General features: G+C 23.5%; 1 protein-coding gene across 6 annotated transcripts; it reads right to left on the reverse strand.

Annotated features, from left to right (window-relative positions):
* Positions 1 to 289: 289 nt before the first annotated feature.
* Positions 290 to 16,417, reverse strand: LOC409515 (long-chain-fatty-acid--CoA ligase 4). Of its 6 annotated transcripts, none has more exons than XM_393022.7 (9): positions 15,998 to 16,415; positions 8,925 to 9,031; positions 4,264 to 4,618; positions 3,392 to 3,760; positions 2,857 to 3,252; positions 2,474 to 2,786; positions 2,126 to 2,389; positions 1,754 to 2,029; positions 290 to 1,685 (listed from the first exon to the last, which is right to left on the reverse strand). In XM_393022.7, the coding sequence occupies exons 2-9, from the start codon at positions 8,942 to 8,944 to the stop codon at positions 1,531 to 1,533; spliced, it is 2,148 nt and encodes a 715-aa protein (XP_393022.3). In that variant the 5' UTR covers positions 8,945 to 9,031; positions 15,998 to 16,415; the 3' UTR covers positions 290 to 1,530. The 6 variants fall into 6 exon arrangements, with proteins under 6 accessions (XP_393022.3, XP_006561671.1, XP_006561670.1 ...); XM_006561608.3 differs by having other exon boundaries at positions 16,343 to 16,383; XM_006561607.3 differs by lacking the exon at positions 15,998 to 16,415 and adding an exon at positions 15,409 to 15,716.
* Between the last annotated feature and the right edge of the window lie 531 nt (positions 16,418 to 16,948).

Raw genomic sequence — 16,948 nt, forward strand, 5'->3', positions numbered from 1 at the left:
TATCAATTTTTTTTTCACTTTTTATACAATCGCGATTTTAACAAGCACAAAAATTGAAAAATATTAAATTATATATTTATTTGCGCATTAAATATCTATATATATATATTAAAATATATAATCAATACTGTATAATATAAAATCCTTCATCAATGCGCTTTCATAAATTTAATGAAAAAGGCGAATTTATATAAAACAAAAGAGTTAAAAAAAAATTTATATTAAACAAAATAATTTATTCAGTTGAGATATATGCATATCAATTATATTCAATAAAAAATCAATTATTAAAGATAAATTTATTAAATTTATTGCAAATGAATTCCATAATGCAATATTCAATGTAATAGGAAGACAACTAATTTAAATCCCAAATGGAATTCGTGCAAACATGACTTGGAATTGAATGTTTGAATAATGATCCAATTATTATAGTTAAAATATCAAAAAAATATCAAATTGACTTTTCATAGCAAACGGGAAGACTTCAAAAAACTAGAACAATTTCCCTCTTTGTAAATGCCTTTCTTTTTCTTTTTTTTTTCTTTTTTTTTTTTTTTTTTTATAAGCTCACATACAATAATTTTCTCATTCATGTATGCATACAAACACACAACAATGGATACACATATACACATCGGCACATGCACACGTGTAGTATCCTGATGGAAAAAAATTTTTTGACGCAATAATAATTTAAAACAGTAGATAAGAACATTATTGACAAATATTGTACAATTATTGGACGAAGAACGTTCTAACTAAATAGAAGTTCAATTTATATAAGAATACTCAAGTAAATCTAAAATGTCTCGCTCTTTAATATTAAGAATAAGTAAAAGCGGACGATTCGTTACTTGATTTTTCTATATGTACACATATATACCTTAATATGTAAACAAAGCAACCATTAATGTTATAATTTTATAATATCAACTTGATAATTTAAACCTCAATAATAATTTAAACTCGTCGATTTCAAGTAATACTCGAGATAAGTACACCGTACGAGTTATAAATTTATAAAATTAATATGCCTACTACCTAACAATTGATTCTCACAAAATTTGTCAAATGTTACAAGGAATGAGTATATTATTAAGATGAAACTAAAAAAAAAATCTTGATTTCTTTCATTATTTGTTTGTTATCATTCATATCTTGCATTACGTACACGACAATTATGTTACAAGACATACTTTATATACTGACATTGCTGAAGATCAAAATCATTTCTTGTTTGAAACGAAAAATTAAACTGACTAATAAAATATTTTCGAGCAGAAAGAATTCCTTATAGATTAATTTTTTATATACGTTTAACGATATAAGTAGATCTTTAGAAATCGATATCTTTTTCGATAAATAGAACAGAGAAAATACACGATTCCAAATCTGAAGTAAGTTTTTAATTAACATTCGATCACGTTCCGCAAAATTCATGCGAAAGTTATCGAAGTTTTGCTAAATCGAAAAGCTCGACATCACTTCACCTATTTTTTTTCTTTACACATTTTATATCTCTTTTTATCACGAGGCATACATTCTGTTGATTTCATGTTGATAACGCTCTTGAACTGCTTTTCTTTTAAGCTTAAATGCAGCGGTTACCAATCCCATGTCAGGTGACCATTGTTCTGAACAGAGTTTTATAGCAGCTGGTATTTCATATCTCTGGAGCTTACCTGAATCAAAAATAAAAATTGTTTAAAAATATTAAAATATTTTAAAAAATTTTGTTTTATATACTTACATTTTTTAGCTTGTTCAATCAATTCCTGTAACACTGCTTTTTCAATTTGTGGATCATTGCAAAGTTCCTCAAAATTTTTTCCATTAATTCCTATATTCCTAGCAATTTGTTCTAGATAGAATGCATTGGGCACTATTAGTGCTACTGTGAAAGTTTTATACGAGTCTCCATAAACACAAATGTTTTCTACAATAGGACATGTTTTTAATTCTGCTTCGATTTTGCCCAAAGAAACATATTCACCAAATTGTAATTTAACCAAATCCTTTTTTCGATCTGTAAAAATAATTAAAATTGATAAAAATTTATTGTAATTATATTGAAAAAAATTTTTTTTTTAAATGAATATAATAAATTAAAATTAAAATATACCTATAATTTTTATACAACCATCTTCATGAATTTCTCCAATATCACCAGTTCTGAACCATCGTTTTCCATCTTCTTGAAAAAAGTCTTCTTTTGTTTTATCTAATAACTTATAGTAACCAGCTGAAATATTTTCACCCCCAATTATGATTTCTCCTCTAGGATATGGAACATCTGTAACTCTATAACCAGCATCTTCCCAATTTACTAAACGAATATCACAAATTGTAGTTGGTCCTCCTACTCTTCCGATACTTGTATCATCTTCTATAAATTAAAAGTAAAAATTATTTTAAAAAAAATGTTTTATAAAAATAAAAAATTATTTAATAAAAAATAGAAATAACATACTATCCATAACTGTAGCACAAGAAGTACTTTCGGTAAGGCCATATCCTTGAGTTAAAGTAACACAAAGACAAATTTTAATTTGAGTCTGAGTATCTGGAGTCAAAGGAGCACCACCACAAAGAATAAGGCGAACTCTTCCACCAAGAACTTGTCTTGCAGCTCCAAAAACATATTTATCCAAAAAAGGAGTATCATAACCACGTTTATACCATTTCAATTTATAGTTGTAGGCAAATTTAAAAATTGCTCGACTTAAAAATCCCGATTTCATTACTTTTTCATTAATACCTTTGGAAATACGATCCAGAATAAGCTGTAAAATAAAAATAAAATTATTACAATTTATTTGTTATTATAAATGTTATTTAATTTTCAAAACTTACAGGTACAGAAGTTACACAAGTTGGGCGAAGAACCGATGCATCCCCTTTGGATCCTTTTTGAATTTTGCTACTTGAATCGATCATAGTAAGAGGCGAACTATAGCCGATAGGTACTCCAGATAATAAGCACACACTCTCAGCAAGAAGTTCGAAAACATGAGCCAAAGGTAAAAATGCAAGAAAGACATCATCTGGTTTAATTTCGACGATATCACAAAACGTTTTCATTACAGAAATCACATTTTTATGTGATAGAAGTACACCTTTTGGTATTCCGGTTGATCCAGATGTATACATAATAATTGCAGTATCATCACTTTGTGGTGATAACAATGGTGCAGTGGAAATGTTACCTTTTTTTATCACCTCAGAGAATGGTATAAGCTTAACACCTTCCTAAAATGTATGAGAAAAGTATAAATAATAATAAAAACTTTTATAATTTTTTTATAATTAAATATTCAATGATATTTTTATATTATTTTTATAAATTATTATATATTTTTTATTAATATCTATATTATAAAATATGTACCTTATAACCCTTTGTATCAGTAGGTTTTAATTGATCTTCCATGTAAACAATCGTTTTAACTTTAGGTAATATTTTAAGGAGCGATTTAAACTTCGGCAATAAGTCATGACTGGTTATCACGATATCGACTTCTGTTTCATTAATCCCGTGAGCAATGGCCTCTTCACCTAGAGTCGCGTATAAAGTTACTACAACCAAATTCTGCTTGAAGCAACCATAAGCTGCAATCATCCATTCCTCTCTAGTCTCGGCAAAGATGACGATATTTCTAGACGACGTAAGACCATATTCTTTTAAACCTCGACCAAAGGCAGTCATAAGCATTTCAACTTCCAAATAAGTTTTCCATTTATATTCTCCCATTTTATACTATAAAATAATTTAATCAATTTATTATTAAATTAAATTATAAATGATAAATTAGAAAGTTTAAAAATATGATACGAATTTGATTAAGGAAAGAATATTTAATATTATAATTTTAACAAGTAATATTATTAATAATTTTAACTTATAACATTAATATAAAGTCATGTGCCATTAATATTAAATGTATTATGTTTTATTTAGTTTTTCTAGTATTTATCGTTGTTTTCATGAAACACTGAATAAAACTTCAAAGAAACTCCAAAAAATAGAATATTTGATACATATATAAAATCCCACCCATCCATGTTTAAATTTGCAACGAGTATCATTGTATGTATCCATTTTACACAAGTACATGAAAAATATTTTAAAAAACACATCTCTTTTTAATTTCTTTAATTCTCAAAGAAAATTCCGAAAATAAATATATCTGTAATGCAATTCTTGTCTTTAATCAATTCATATTGCACTTTAAGAAAGAATGTAATTGTTTCTTATTATACCTTTTTAAATATTCTACCAGTAGGTTGAACCTCATCCTCCTCAGCAAGTATCTGCCTTGTACCAACACATTTTTTCCCTTTATGCTCCTTAGTAATCCAAAGCATTATTTTGTCAAGTGTATCGATATTTTCTCGTTCAAGCATGATGTGTACTTCTTGTGGTTCATCAACACTCCTATAAGTAATACTCTTATCATCTTTCGCAATAGGTCGAGCTTTAATCCTTCGGGAAGCCTTTCTCCTTTTCCATGGTCGCTGGAGTATGAGGTACATTGGAAACGTTAACAGGTCGTACACATAGGAAAGCGCCTTGAGCGCGTTGATCGCGCTGATAATCCAGAAACTTTCCATTTCACTAAGAACAAAGTTTGAAAAATTTTATTTTTTATATTTATATTTTTAAAAACTTTTTGCTGATTCAATATAAGCAAAGTTTCTAGAAGGAAAAGATTTCATTATTTGCAACTAAAGATAAAAAAATTTTATTTTATAAATTTTGAAAGCTTAAGCTAGATAAGCTTTTTTTTTTTATATAGGATATAGATAAATGTCAATAATAATTTTATGATATTGTGATTTATAAAATAATATGATTTAGAGAATATATGTATATAACTATTTTAGTTAATGCTTTAGCAATACGAGTAATTTTTTATATATGTATCAAAATTTGAAAATTCAGATAATTTAATATAAATATATTTTTGAAAATTAATATTTAAAAACTTGTGAAATAAAATTCAATTGTTAAATATTAATATACATTATTATATACTTTGTAAAATAAAATCATTAGCATTATTAAAATATAAAATTCATATTCATATTCAATGTTTGTTAATGTCAGAATTATTATACATTAAAAAATAATTTTATTATAATTGTTTAATATTTTACATCCGATAAATATACCGATATGTAATTAAAAAATCGTATTTCTAATGAATTTTTTAAAATAAAACACATTAATATTTACTATTCTATTTCAATATTTAAAAAAATATAAGGAAATACAAGGAAAATAAAATTTTTAATATAAAATATGTTATAAAAAGAAAATATACGTCTAAATCAATTCCATGATGAAGCAAAAATACATAATAAACTCATATTCATGCATTAAGATTCATATTCTATTCAACTTATATAATCTAAATGCAATATTTTTAAAACAGTAAGGAAAGATAAAAGAAAAAAATAGGGAAGAAAAAAATCATAAACATTAGTTTGAGATAAGCATAAGATTAAAGACTATTAATATAGTCCAATATAAAATGATAAACTGTTTAACCTTCAATTGATAAAGTTGTAAATCTTATTTATAAAATACTGCTTTTTTTTATACAATATTACTTCGATACTTATAAATATAAATTTCAAGAAGAAAAAGAAATTTTATCATATTTTTTGATAATTTTTTTTCCATTCAACACAATTAATCTTTTACTTAATTACATGAATATCCTGCTCTATCAATTGAAGATTATTTACACCGACCGTCGGTGCAGTAAACAATATTCTAGTAATATTCCCTCTCAAACTAATGAGATCTATCGATATCGCCATCCTTATTCGACTTTAATAATAATAATCACACAATGCATAAAGTTGTTAGTTTATTTTTCTTTATCAAGCTCACCCTTTAAATTGACCTTGTAAATAAGAACGGAGATATCATGCAAAAATAGTGCAATATCACACGATTACATGATTTCATAGCAATTAAATTTGATTGCGCGAAACGATATCGATTTATTCTCGGAAATTGAATGAATAATAAAAGCTAATCAAATGAACAAATAGAAGTAGAAAACAGATAAAAAATAAAAAAATTATTTACATTATTGTATAAGAATTATTGGACAAATTGTTTTAATTTTTATAGAATTTATTTGATTCTATGAAAAATTACAGATTCCTATAATAATAAATATAAATTAAATAATGCTGATATCCGCAAAATATAAATTCATCATTTTGCGCTGGTGCTCAGATCTGCAATCAAATGATCGCGGAAGAGAATATATTTGTTGATTAAATCGCGTATGATTTTTAGAATGTAATTTATTTATTCTCTGATATATGTTTTATAATCTATAATTTGAAAAATTCGGCATGAACGATTAACCATTTTTTAAGGATCTTTTATCTCTCTTCCATTGCATTCTTCATTCCATAATGCGTTTTATACAGAAGAGGGACAGAAATTTTTTTCTAATGAAAATAATCGTTAAAATTCCGGAACATTCTAATTCTAGTTCTTTTACAATTATTACCAGTCACTTTATAAAAATTGAAAGAGATCAATGATAAGATTACTGCTATCAAAATTAATTATAAATAAATACGTTAGAAGTACTTATTACAACTCAACAAGTGCTCAAGTGCTGGCATTCAAATCAATAAGATTCTATGTTTCTTCGCTAAAAATAGCATTACATTTTTTATTTATTTCAAAAAATTTAGAAAAATGTAGTCTACAAATACAACAATGTAAAATATATAAAATTTATTAAATATATATGCAGGTATCTATGTCTGTTATAAATTAAATCTTATAATAGAATAATTCGTAATTTCTTATTTGATTTTATTTCATATAAATAATAAGGAAAATTGAATTAAATTTAAATGAAACTAAATTAAGATTATCTGAATATCTATATTCGAACATAGCATTTTTTTTAATTTAATGACTTATATTAGATTACTATTTTTATGAATTTATAAATCATATTATAACTTTTATATAACTTCCACGTATTAAGAAAATAAAATATTCTAACAATATTAAATATCACATTTCACATTCTTATCATTTTTATACCATGCTGTCTCGCGGTTATATCCGTACGTTTCATTATACGTAAAGGATCGTTTACTCCGTTTAAATAATTCGCTTTAAATGTTAAAGTCTTTGTCGACATATATGAAATGCTATTATTATAATAAATAAATAAATAATACGAAACAATATATCAATTTCCTAAATAAAAAAATTATATTGTTTATTTAAAAAAGAGAATAAAATATTTATAAAAATATTGTAATTTGCAATTATGATAAAACACACATTCAAATAATAATACCGCAAAATTAAAATTAAAGTTTGTAAAGTCAAATCGTGGCTCATAATGACTTTACCGACTCGAAATAATAGAATGGCGCCACGCGACACCCTATATAGTACGTAACATACCAACATACGGAACAAACACAATTGAAAGCATGGCATAACTAGCGACAAGTGTATGTGATTCAGATATTTCCGAGGACTTTGAACGCCGTTATGTCAGATGTAGCTACTACTGTACCATGCACATGATCTTATCTGAAATTCCAACCAGTTTTCTCTCTATACATCTTTACTCGGTTATAAAAATTATTGTGAAAGAATGAAATATATATATTATCGCATCAAAGTTCGCATGATACAAAACGGTTATCAAAAATAAATTACGCGGATCATTTATTGGCAATTAATTCTTAGAATATATTAATAATTCTTTACCTTTTTTAAATACATCAATTTCATATAAGATAAAATTTTATTGTTTTGAAATGTTAGATCAGAAAATAATTATAAATAATACTAGGAAATAATATGATTGACACATGTTCGAATATATAGATATTTTGAAACAAAAATTATTTTTAAATTAAATAATTTAATATTTTTTTAATTTTTTAAATTTAAAATCGAGCATTAAATATCTTAATATTGTATATGTTTATACTATTGATTATTTCTTTTGTTTCGGATAAATTGAATAATTAAAATTAACATTAAAATTTAACGTGTCATAAATTAATATACGAAAAATCAGATGATTATATATTGATATTATTTGATATATTTTTTTTAAATTAATTTAAAATTTATAAATATCAACATAGAAAAATCAAGATTATTTATTAATATTGTATTAAAATATTTCATTTAATTTAAAGATATCATAGTACTTAATTCAATTTATAAAAATCATTTAAAGAAAATTTAATCTTTAATACATTTTGCAATGCAAATTTTAATCTATTTACATTTGAATAAATACATGTAATAAAATGTTATATAATTTTAAAAACTATGGTAATTCATTAACATTATAATACAAAAATTTGCTATTCTTAGACGGATTTTGAATTTATCATTGAAAAAAATAACGCATTTTGCATCACATAATATTATAAAATTCAATATCTTAATTTGCATTCTCATAAGAAATTTACGTATGTTAAATGTTTTTATTTCAAGTCAATAACTATTTTTAAATTTATGAGTTAACAAAATATATTTATATACAAATATATTCATTTATTTAAAAATTATAAAATATAAATACTAGTAAATATAATAAACAAATAATACTTGATTATAATATATCAATATATACATATTCATACTAAAAATCTTGTCTTAATTTACATGTATTGTAAATTACGTAATTTTGTTTGAAAAAAAATCTTAGTTTATATAATAAAATATATATAATATTGATGAAAGAGCGAAAGATTTTTATATATAAAAAAATAAATAAATTATAAATCTACAAGCACAAATGTACAAGCTTAGAAGATGAAAGATATTCATAGCAAAGAAAAGCATAGAAAAAAGTTAATGATTTTTTTTTTTTTCTTTTCATCTAGCTACTACGACTCACGATTTCTCGTCCACGATCATGATGAATCGTTATCAGGTCACCTTTATTCCCAAGATACTGTACCTCCAGTATTTTAATAGAAGTCGATATGATGTGGATTAATAACACTGTAAGAAAAATTATTAGCAATCGATGTGATTAATGGTACATATCGTAAAATAGGTACGGCTTTCCGTCCGCTTTGTATTCGTAACTTGTATTTGTAACGATATTGAAATCGTTCTCGACGTGAACACCGATATTTCTGATATAGGCAACATATATGTATACATATATGTATGTCCTATTTAAGTTGATGATTTATTTGATCAATTTTTACTTATTAATATTTTAAATATTGATATAGAGATAGATAGATAGATAGATAGATAGATAGACAGAGAGAGAGAGAGAGAGAGAGAGAGAGAGAGAGAGAGAGAGAGAGAGAGAGAGAGAGAGAGAGAGAATATATAAATATTCATAATATAAAATAAATAAATAAAAGACAAAAAAATAAAAAATTTCAATGTTATGTTAAAAGTCTACAATTATATAATTATGAATATACATGTTTTTACAATTATGAAATGAATAAAAAGTTCTACAAAAAATTCATTTATATGTCAAAAAAAATTATATAATAATGATAAAAATTTACTATATGGCTATATAATATACTCATAAAATTATATAAAATTTAAATAATATTCAAATTTATCTAAAAAAAAAAAAAACTACAGAAAATATTATTTTAGCCCATATTTAAATATAATATTTTTTCTCGCAAGAAATTCTATAAAATTGTATAAAAATGAAATAAATGTTTATATTTGAATTATCAATCTTATCAATCATCTTAACGCTATCATATATTTTTATATCTTATATTTATATTTAATATCTTATATTACATTTTTATATCTTATATTTATTTTTTATAAAAGTTAGAATAAACAAACTTATCTGTAAATTTTTTTCATATTTGAATAACTCTTTCTCATTATTTTGCATATTTAAATCTGTAAGTAAAGTTTTGTGATGTATTTGTTAAACATGTAACAAATATATAGAAATATATTGTATTGATATAATTAAAATAATATTCATGCTAAGAAATGGCAAATTAAAAAAAACCTTAATACTGCGAAACTCTATCTTTGAAAATAGACAACAGGGTTACTGAGCTACCATGCTATATATACACTGTCACTATCGTCTATATATATCATATATGCATGCGTGCTTAAGCAACTCACAATCGACCTTGAACAATACTACTAGTGTCATTATTTAAATATTCAATTTTTCCAATAATGAGGTTATCCAAAATTTTTTAACATTCAATAAATTCCTTAATGGTAATGCAACGTTTGCATTACAGAGATATTAATTTTATATTATTTTTCTCATCATTATATACTATAAAAATTTATTCGCATATATTAAAAAATATATTTTATTATATTTATTATAAAATTATCTTAAAAAAATATTCAATTACTACGCAAATAAATTTACGTAACAAAATATCTTAAACATCTTTTTAATAGAATATGTTCTATGATCTATGATCTATGATTATAATTATATAATTATCTTTTATCTACTTTTTATATATACATACACATACAATATTATATACATGTATTTTAATCGTTTTTCTTGAAAAAAATTAAATATATTCAGAAACATTAAAAATATTATTTCAGTAATATATCTCCTATAATGCATATATGATATAATATATTAATATTATATAGAAATAAAATGATTTTAAAAAATAAATTACAAAAAACTAGTTTTAAAATAACTTTGAAAGAAAATTAATAGATCAATTTAATATTGGAATCATTGGCTAAAATATATAATCTTAACAAAAGCTGGAATCAGCAAACATGCACAATTGATCAAAAAAGTATCCATGATTATAAATATTCAAATAACATAGATACAAATTTTTGAATTAATTATTTTTTAGAAATTGTGTCTCATTTTAAAAACTTTTCAATAAAATAATTAATTACATCTAGGAATTTGATTGTAATAAAAGTTAAAATAAAAATATGCGTGATTATTTCAAAATTCGCATGAAATTACATGCATGATGATTTCAAAATTCGCATAAATTTCAATACTGCAATTTCCTCTCTGACAAACTCTTTTATTTCAAAGCTTGGAAATAAAGATTATTAGAAACGTAATAAAATATTTATTATTAAAATGAAAATAGAACTAAAAATGTATACTGAATGAAATTCTAAAAACTAAATAAATCATAATGTAAATTTTAAATATTTTTAAATCCTTTTAAAATCCAAAGATTAATTTGAATAATTCTAAATTCTCTATAAATATATTTCTGTATTTTTATTACTAATATTAATAAATATTAATATTAGTAATATAATATTAGTAAATTTGTATTACTAATATTTTTAAAAATTAATTTTATTGCTTAACTTAATCAAAGAATTAAAATCATTAAAAGATTAATGATCAATTTCAATTACAATATTATATTATATTAAACTGTTTCATGTGAAAAGTAATCAGATATCTATTTTAGGATATCTGTTTAAATAGTAAATATTTATCTATTTTATAAGAATTTGCGAAAGATAAAACATAATGCCCACGAATCGTGCACGTGTGCATACAAATTGGAACGTTCCTATTGGTTAGCTTCCTGTCTGGGAAGCGTTCATGTGTCCCTTGGTCGCTTACGAGCTACAAATCTGCTCGATCGTCGAAGCACTAATGGCTGGCATCCTCTGATATTAGGTCAAATTATGTAAACGAGCAAGAAATGGATTTCTATCGAATACCATGAGAATTAACGAAACAGGAAATGACGATTGAACAATGATTGACGATGATTTTAACAACTTCTCGTTTCGATGATTTGAACATATTATCGTAATATATATCTCGAAACAAAATTACCTTAATCATCGTATTTATGAAATGATATTGTTATATTACTGATAATAATCGAAAATTGAATTCTGATTAAAATCAAAATGAAAAAGTTAATTCCAGGAAAAATGAATCGATAAAATTTTAATTATATATTATTGATTGATATGTGTATATATATATATATATATGCGTAAGAATATAGGAAATACAAAATGATTAAAAAATAATACATATAGAATATAGAAATTTGATTCATTTCTAATTTGAATTTAAATCGTTAAAAAAGAATGTTTCAATTCCCTCATTACATATAAGAATAAAAAAAAGAACGAATAAAACTACCAAAATGGCAATGATATAGAAATTAATATAATTTCATAGATATTTTTCTTTCTAAATACTATCACGATTGCATGGTCTCATTTCTTTATTTCACTAAAATATTGAGCTGTTTATATCAAGGCTATCGCCCAGATCATTAGAGTGTTGAATATTGTATTATAATTCGATAATACTACTAAGGATAATTTGAAGTTTGATTATGTGATCGAAGAGAGAAATGACATGAAAAAAAACAAAAAAAAATAGCAGTTTCAGATTGTACATAGAAAATGTTCCAATATAATATACAATTTATTAATTTGCGATAATATAATAAGAAAAAATTATATAAATAAAAATTTTTGAAATATTAATTATATGTTATTCATTGAATAAGATAAATTTTAATTTAATATATTATTTTTTAATTTTAATTTAGTATTATATTAACAATTAAATAATTAACAAATTAGTAATCAAAATCACTTACAATTTAAAACAATATAATATCATTAATAATCAGATTACTAAAGATTAAGTACACGTTACTGAATTTATAAATAAATGAATATTGAATAATAAATATTGAATACATTAAATAAATTAATTGGAAAATTTATCAATTTAATTCTTTGTTTTAATGTTTAAATTAATAATAAAAATAAAACAAGATTTTTTAACAACAGGAAAGATAAATTCATGATTTTAACAATATCTAAAACAAATTAAATATATGTGATTAAATATATGAAATACATTGAATATTAAGACAAAACAAAATAAATAATATATTATTTATTTTTTTAATTACTAAATAATTTATAGTACATTTATACAACTTGTCTTTACAACAATAAAACGTTTCAAAAATATATAATCAAATTTATCAAACGAAAAGAATTCAAAATTGGTTCAATTCAATATATATATCTAAATTCAATTCTATAGAAAAAAAAACATATCAATTAAATAGATAGAAATATTTGCATAAATCAATACTTTTAAGAAATGAAATTTTGAAGAAGTGAATATTATTCATAATAATATTCCTCATATTTATTATAACAAAAAATAATTAATATAATTTTAAATTAATTAAATTAATATAATTTTAAAAAAGACAAAAGAATCATTATCTAATTTGATAAAGATAATTTATCATCAACTAATAATCTATCTATTAATTTATTATTCAATTAATCTTTGAGAATCAAATTCATCGCAAAAATAGGATGTAAAAAAATGTTGGAACATATGAACCAGTCTGCAAAGTGCATGAACCATTCTGCAAACCCCAAGATAATAAGTTTTACGACATTGAACGTTGCTCCCTGCTATAACTCGTGTTACGCTTAAGTTATACCAAGGTGAATATGGAATATACATTTACATTATGTGCGCTACAGATCACGTGTTATGTTTACTATGGTTTACTATTGAAAATATTAAATCATATTGAAGTGATATTTAAACATTGATTGACCGCTTTCGAGATCATAAATATAGTTACGTTCCTAAATGTGTTGTGTAACGTGTATTGACCACTATAAAATAATCAACGAGAATGATTGATAAGTATAATTACAAGTAGTTCTAAAAACTTTACCTGTTTTATACGCCAAGATAATGTTATCACTACGATAATAATCAAATATAAATAATTAATACATAATAGATTTTATTTTATGTAATCATTATTTGATAAATAATATAAATTAGATGGTTAATATTTTTAATATTTTTTAAATGATAAATAACTAATTATTTAATAATAACAAAATATAAATTTTAATTATATTAGATGCAAAGATTAAAATTAAAAATATATTTTTTTAATTTTAAAAAAATTGTTTGAATAAATTATATGATGAAAAGAAACGACTTCAAGTAACTACTATTTTTTTTAATTGAAAAAATATAATTTTTTGAATGAATTATATGATGAAAAGAAATGACTTCAAGTAAGTACTATTAATTGAAAAAAAATTAAAGTATCAAGAAATTAAATAACATATAAAATTTAATAAAATTTAAAAATTAAATTATTAGAAAATAATTTAATCATGATTAGAATGATTATTTTTATAATAATTTATAATTATAATAATTTATAAATTATTATAATAATTTATAATAATTTTCCTAATAATGGTTTTTCCTAATAAAGATATATTATTAAAATTCCATTCTAAGTAAATATGATTTTTATTGTTAAAATATTTTAACAATAATACTACCATTTTATTTCTAATTTGTTGAATCAGTCAATATGGATGTAAACCATATTGCAATACTTGTTTTTGTCTATATATTACTAACGATGTGTTGCATTACACTATTGTCCTGAAGTACAACGAGTATCAGGTGATATTGGATGCCAGATGTGCGGTGTGAAGATCGCGATAGTTACTTTTCTCATATAAAAAGTAGAAAAGTAAATTAAGTAATTATGATTATAAAAAATATGTCATCGATAACATAATCAAAAAATAAAATTGCCGTTTGAACGATAATTAATTATCGTTGACCTCGATTAAATTACAAAAAAGTTAAATTAATGTTTTTATGTAAAATAAAAATACTAATTATACGTAAGGTTATATAAAAATTTAAAAATTTTATTTTTTTATTCTTACAATTAATCATGGTTAATACAAATTGCACGACAAATATTAACTGAATATAAATAAGATATATTTACTGTAAAATTTTTTAAAATAACTCAAGCATGTACGCGCATGAAATTACTTATATAATAATCCATTCATTTATCGATAATACATGACCGGTAACCGCATACAATTTGACCATGAATTTAATACTTAACAGAAAGATCGATGACTTGTTTGTGGAATGCTATAACTATGATAATATTCGCACTTTAGGATAAATGAAGAAGAATGTTATTAATTCAATTTTAATTAGATCTAATATTGAATTTCTATTTACTGCGATACTATTCAAGAAGTTTGAATTACAAGTAATCCAAAATCATTTTTCATCACTAAAAATTATGAGTTGATTGTACATTGTCAATATATATATATATATATATATATATATATATATATATATATATATAAAATACATATATATATTTTATAATTGCTTTATAGGTCATTATATAAGTACATGGAAAAACAATTTCTAATATAAAGTTAGTGTATCAAACATAAAATCATAACATATGGATTTTAAACATTTATATTATTTTTAAACTCAAATTAAAATATTATTTAAGAAAAAAGTTAAGTTCATTGCTTACCTTCTCTATATATTCGACTATATCACGACTATCTTAATTTTTCAACCTCGTGACTTCTCAACGAGTTCGACGATTCCTGTCGACTAACAGTCTGTTTTCCCACCGCGATCAAAAGAGGAAATTATCACTATACGTGATCCAAGGGTCGAGAATGGTGTGGGTGTATAGATATGTATAAGTAATATCTGTAGGTACACACGTACATAAATGTGTATACGTAAAAGAAGAGAGACGAGGAAAGGACACAAGATATAGCTGATCCACGACGTGATGTACTTCGTGATCAACGAAGAACTGAATTCGAATCGTGATTTACATGAGAAGTTATATATATATATATGTGTGTGAGTTATAATTTTTTTGAAGATCTTTGAACTTTGGTCTTTATTTTGTAACAATGAAACACTATTTGCACTATTTTTAATATTGCTTTAAAAAAAAGTAAATGTGATATATAATGATAAGACAGCTATTTGAAAGATCATCTATTTTAGATGTTACGTCGAGAACGATATCGTTTTTTTACATAAATTTCAATAATAAAAGTATTTATGTTTCAAGCATGCACTTAATTATCTTATTTTCTTACATTTGTTAAGATAATCAATTATAAAGAGAACTTCTTCAAATCCTTTTTCAATTAAAAAATTATCCCAGCTCACTGTTACTTGATAAGATAAATCAAAAACGGTTTAACACCACGTGCTTTGTACTATGAACTTGATACAAGATTCACTGTTAACCGATTCTATACTTGCGGCGGTAATACGTAATGCGCATTCGAGCGACAGCTCAATATTCGCGCGAATAATACTCGAATATTATCATTTCTTTTATATTTAAAACACTTCTTTTTGTGCACATGTCAAATTTTTAACCTAACACACATTGAGGTTTCGCGAATACTGCATATTTTCGGCAAAACTGAACATACCCTTCTCTCACACGTACTAACGCCAGCGCAGAACACCGACCACTCTATACATGCTCGATTCAATAGCAGCCATCTTGCTAGTTTCGAGCTCAAACCGAAAGAATCAATGAAAGAATCATAGCATAAATTCTTAAACATGTAATAATTTGGAGATAATAATTTTGAAGAACATTACAAAGTATAAGCATAAAAACAAAAATTATTTTGATTTCTAATATAATTTTCAAATTTGTTATTATTTGAATATATTTTTTTATTTGAAATCTCCCGCCAATTTTTAATATAACGAACGGTTTATATTTAAAAATTTTACGCATTTAATCTCATAATTTTTGTTAACATCATAAAATAATCGTTATAAATAATCTATTAAACATAAATAATATTAGATAATATACTATAAATTAATTTATGCGCATGTGAGGATTCAAGGATTTGACTCACAAACTACGATGGTCATGCTTTTCGATATAGATAGCCGGCCTACACGTGAACCAATCACAAACAGAGTTTCAATGGGCGGGGATGTGGCGTGATCCACGATGACGTCATAGTACTCTACAATCGATAACTATTCGACGTTGAGCAAACCCTTATAACCTTGTT

This window comes from Apis mellifera, linkage group LG9 (genome assembly GCF_003254395.2).
Source record: "Apis mellifera strain DH4 linkage group LG9, Amel_HAv3.1, whole genome shotgun sequence".
NCBI classification, from domain to species: Eukaryota; Metazoa; Arthropoda; class Insecta; order Hymenoptera; family Apidae; genus Apis; species Apis mellifera.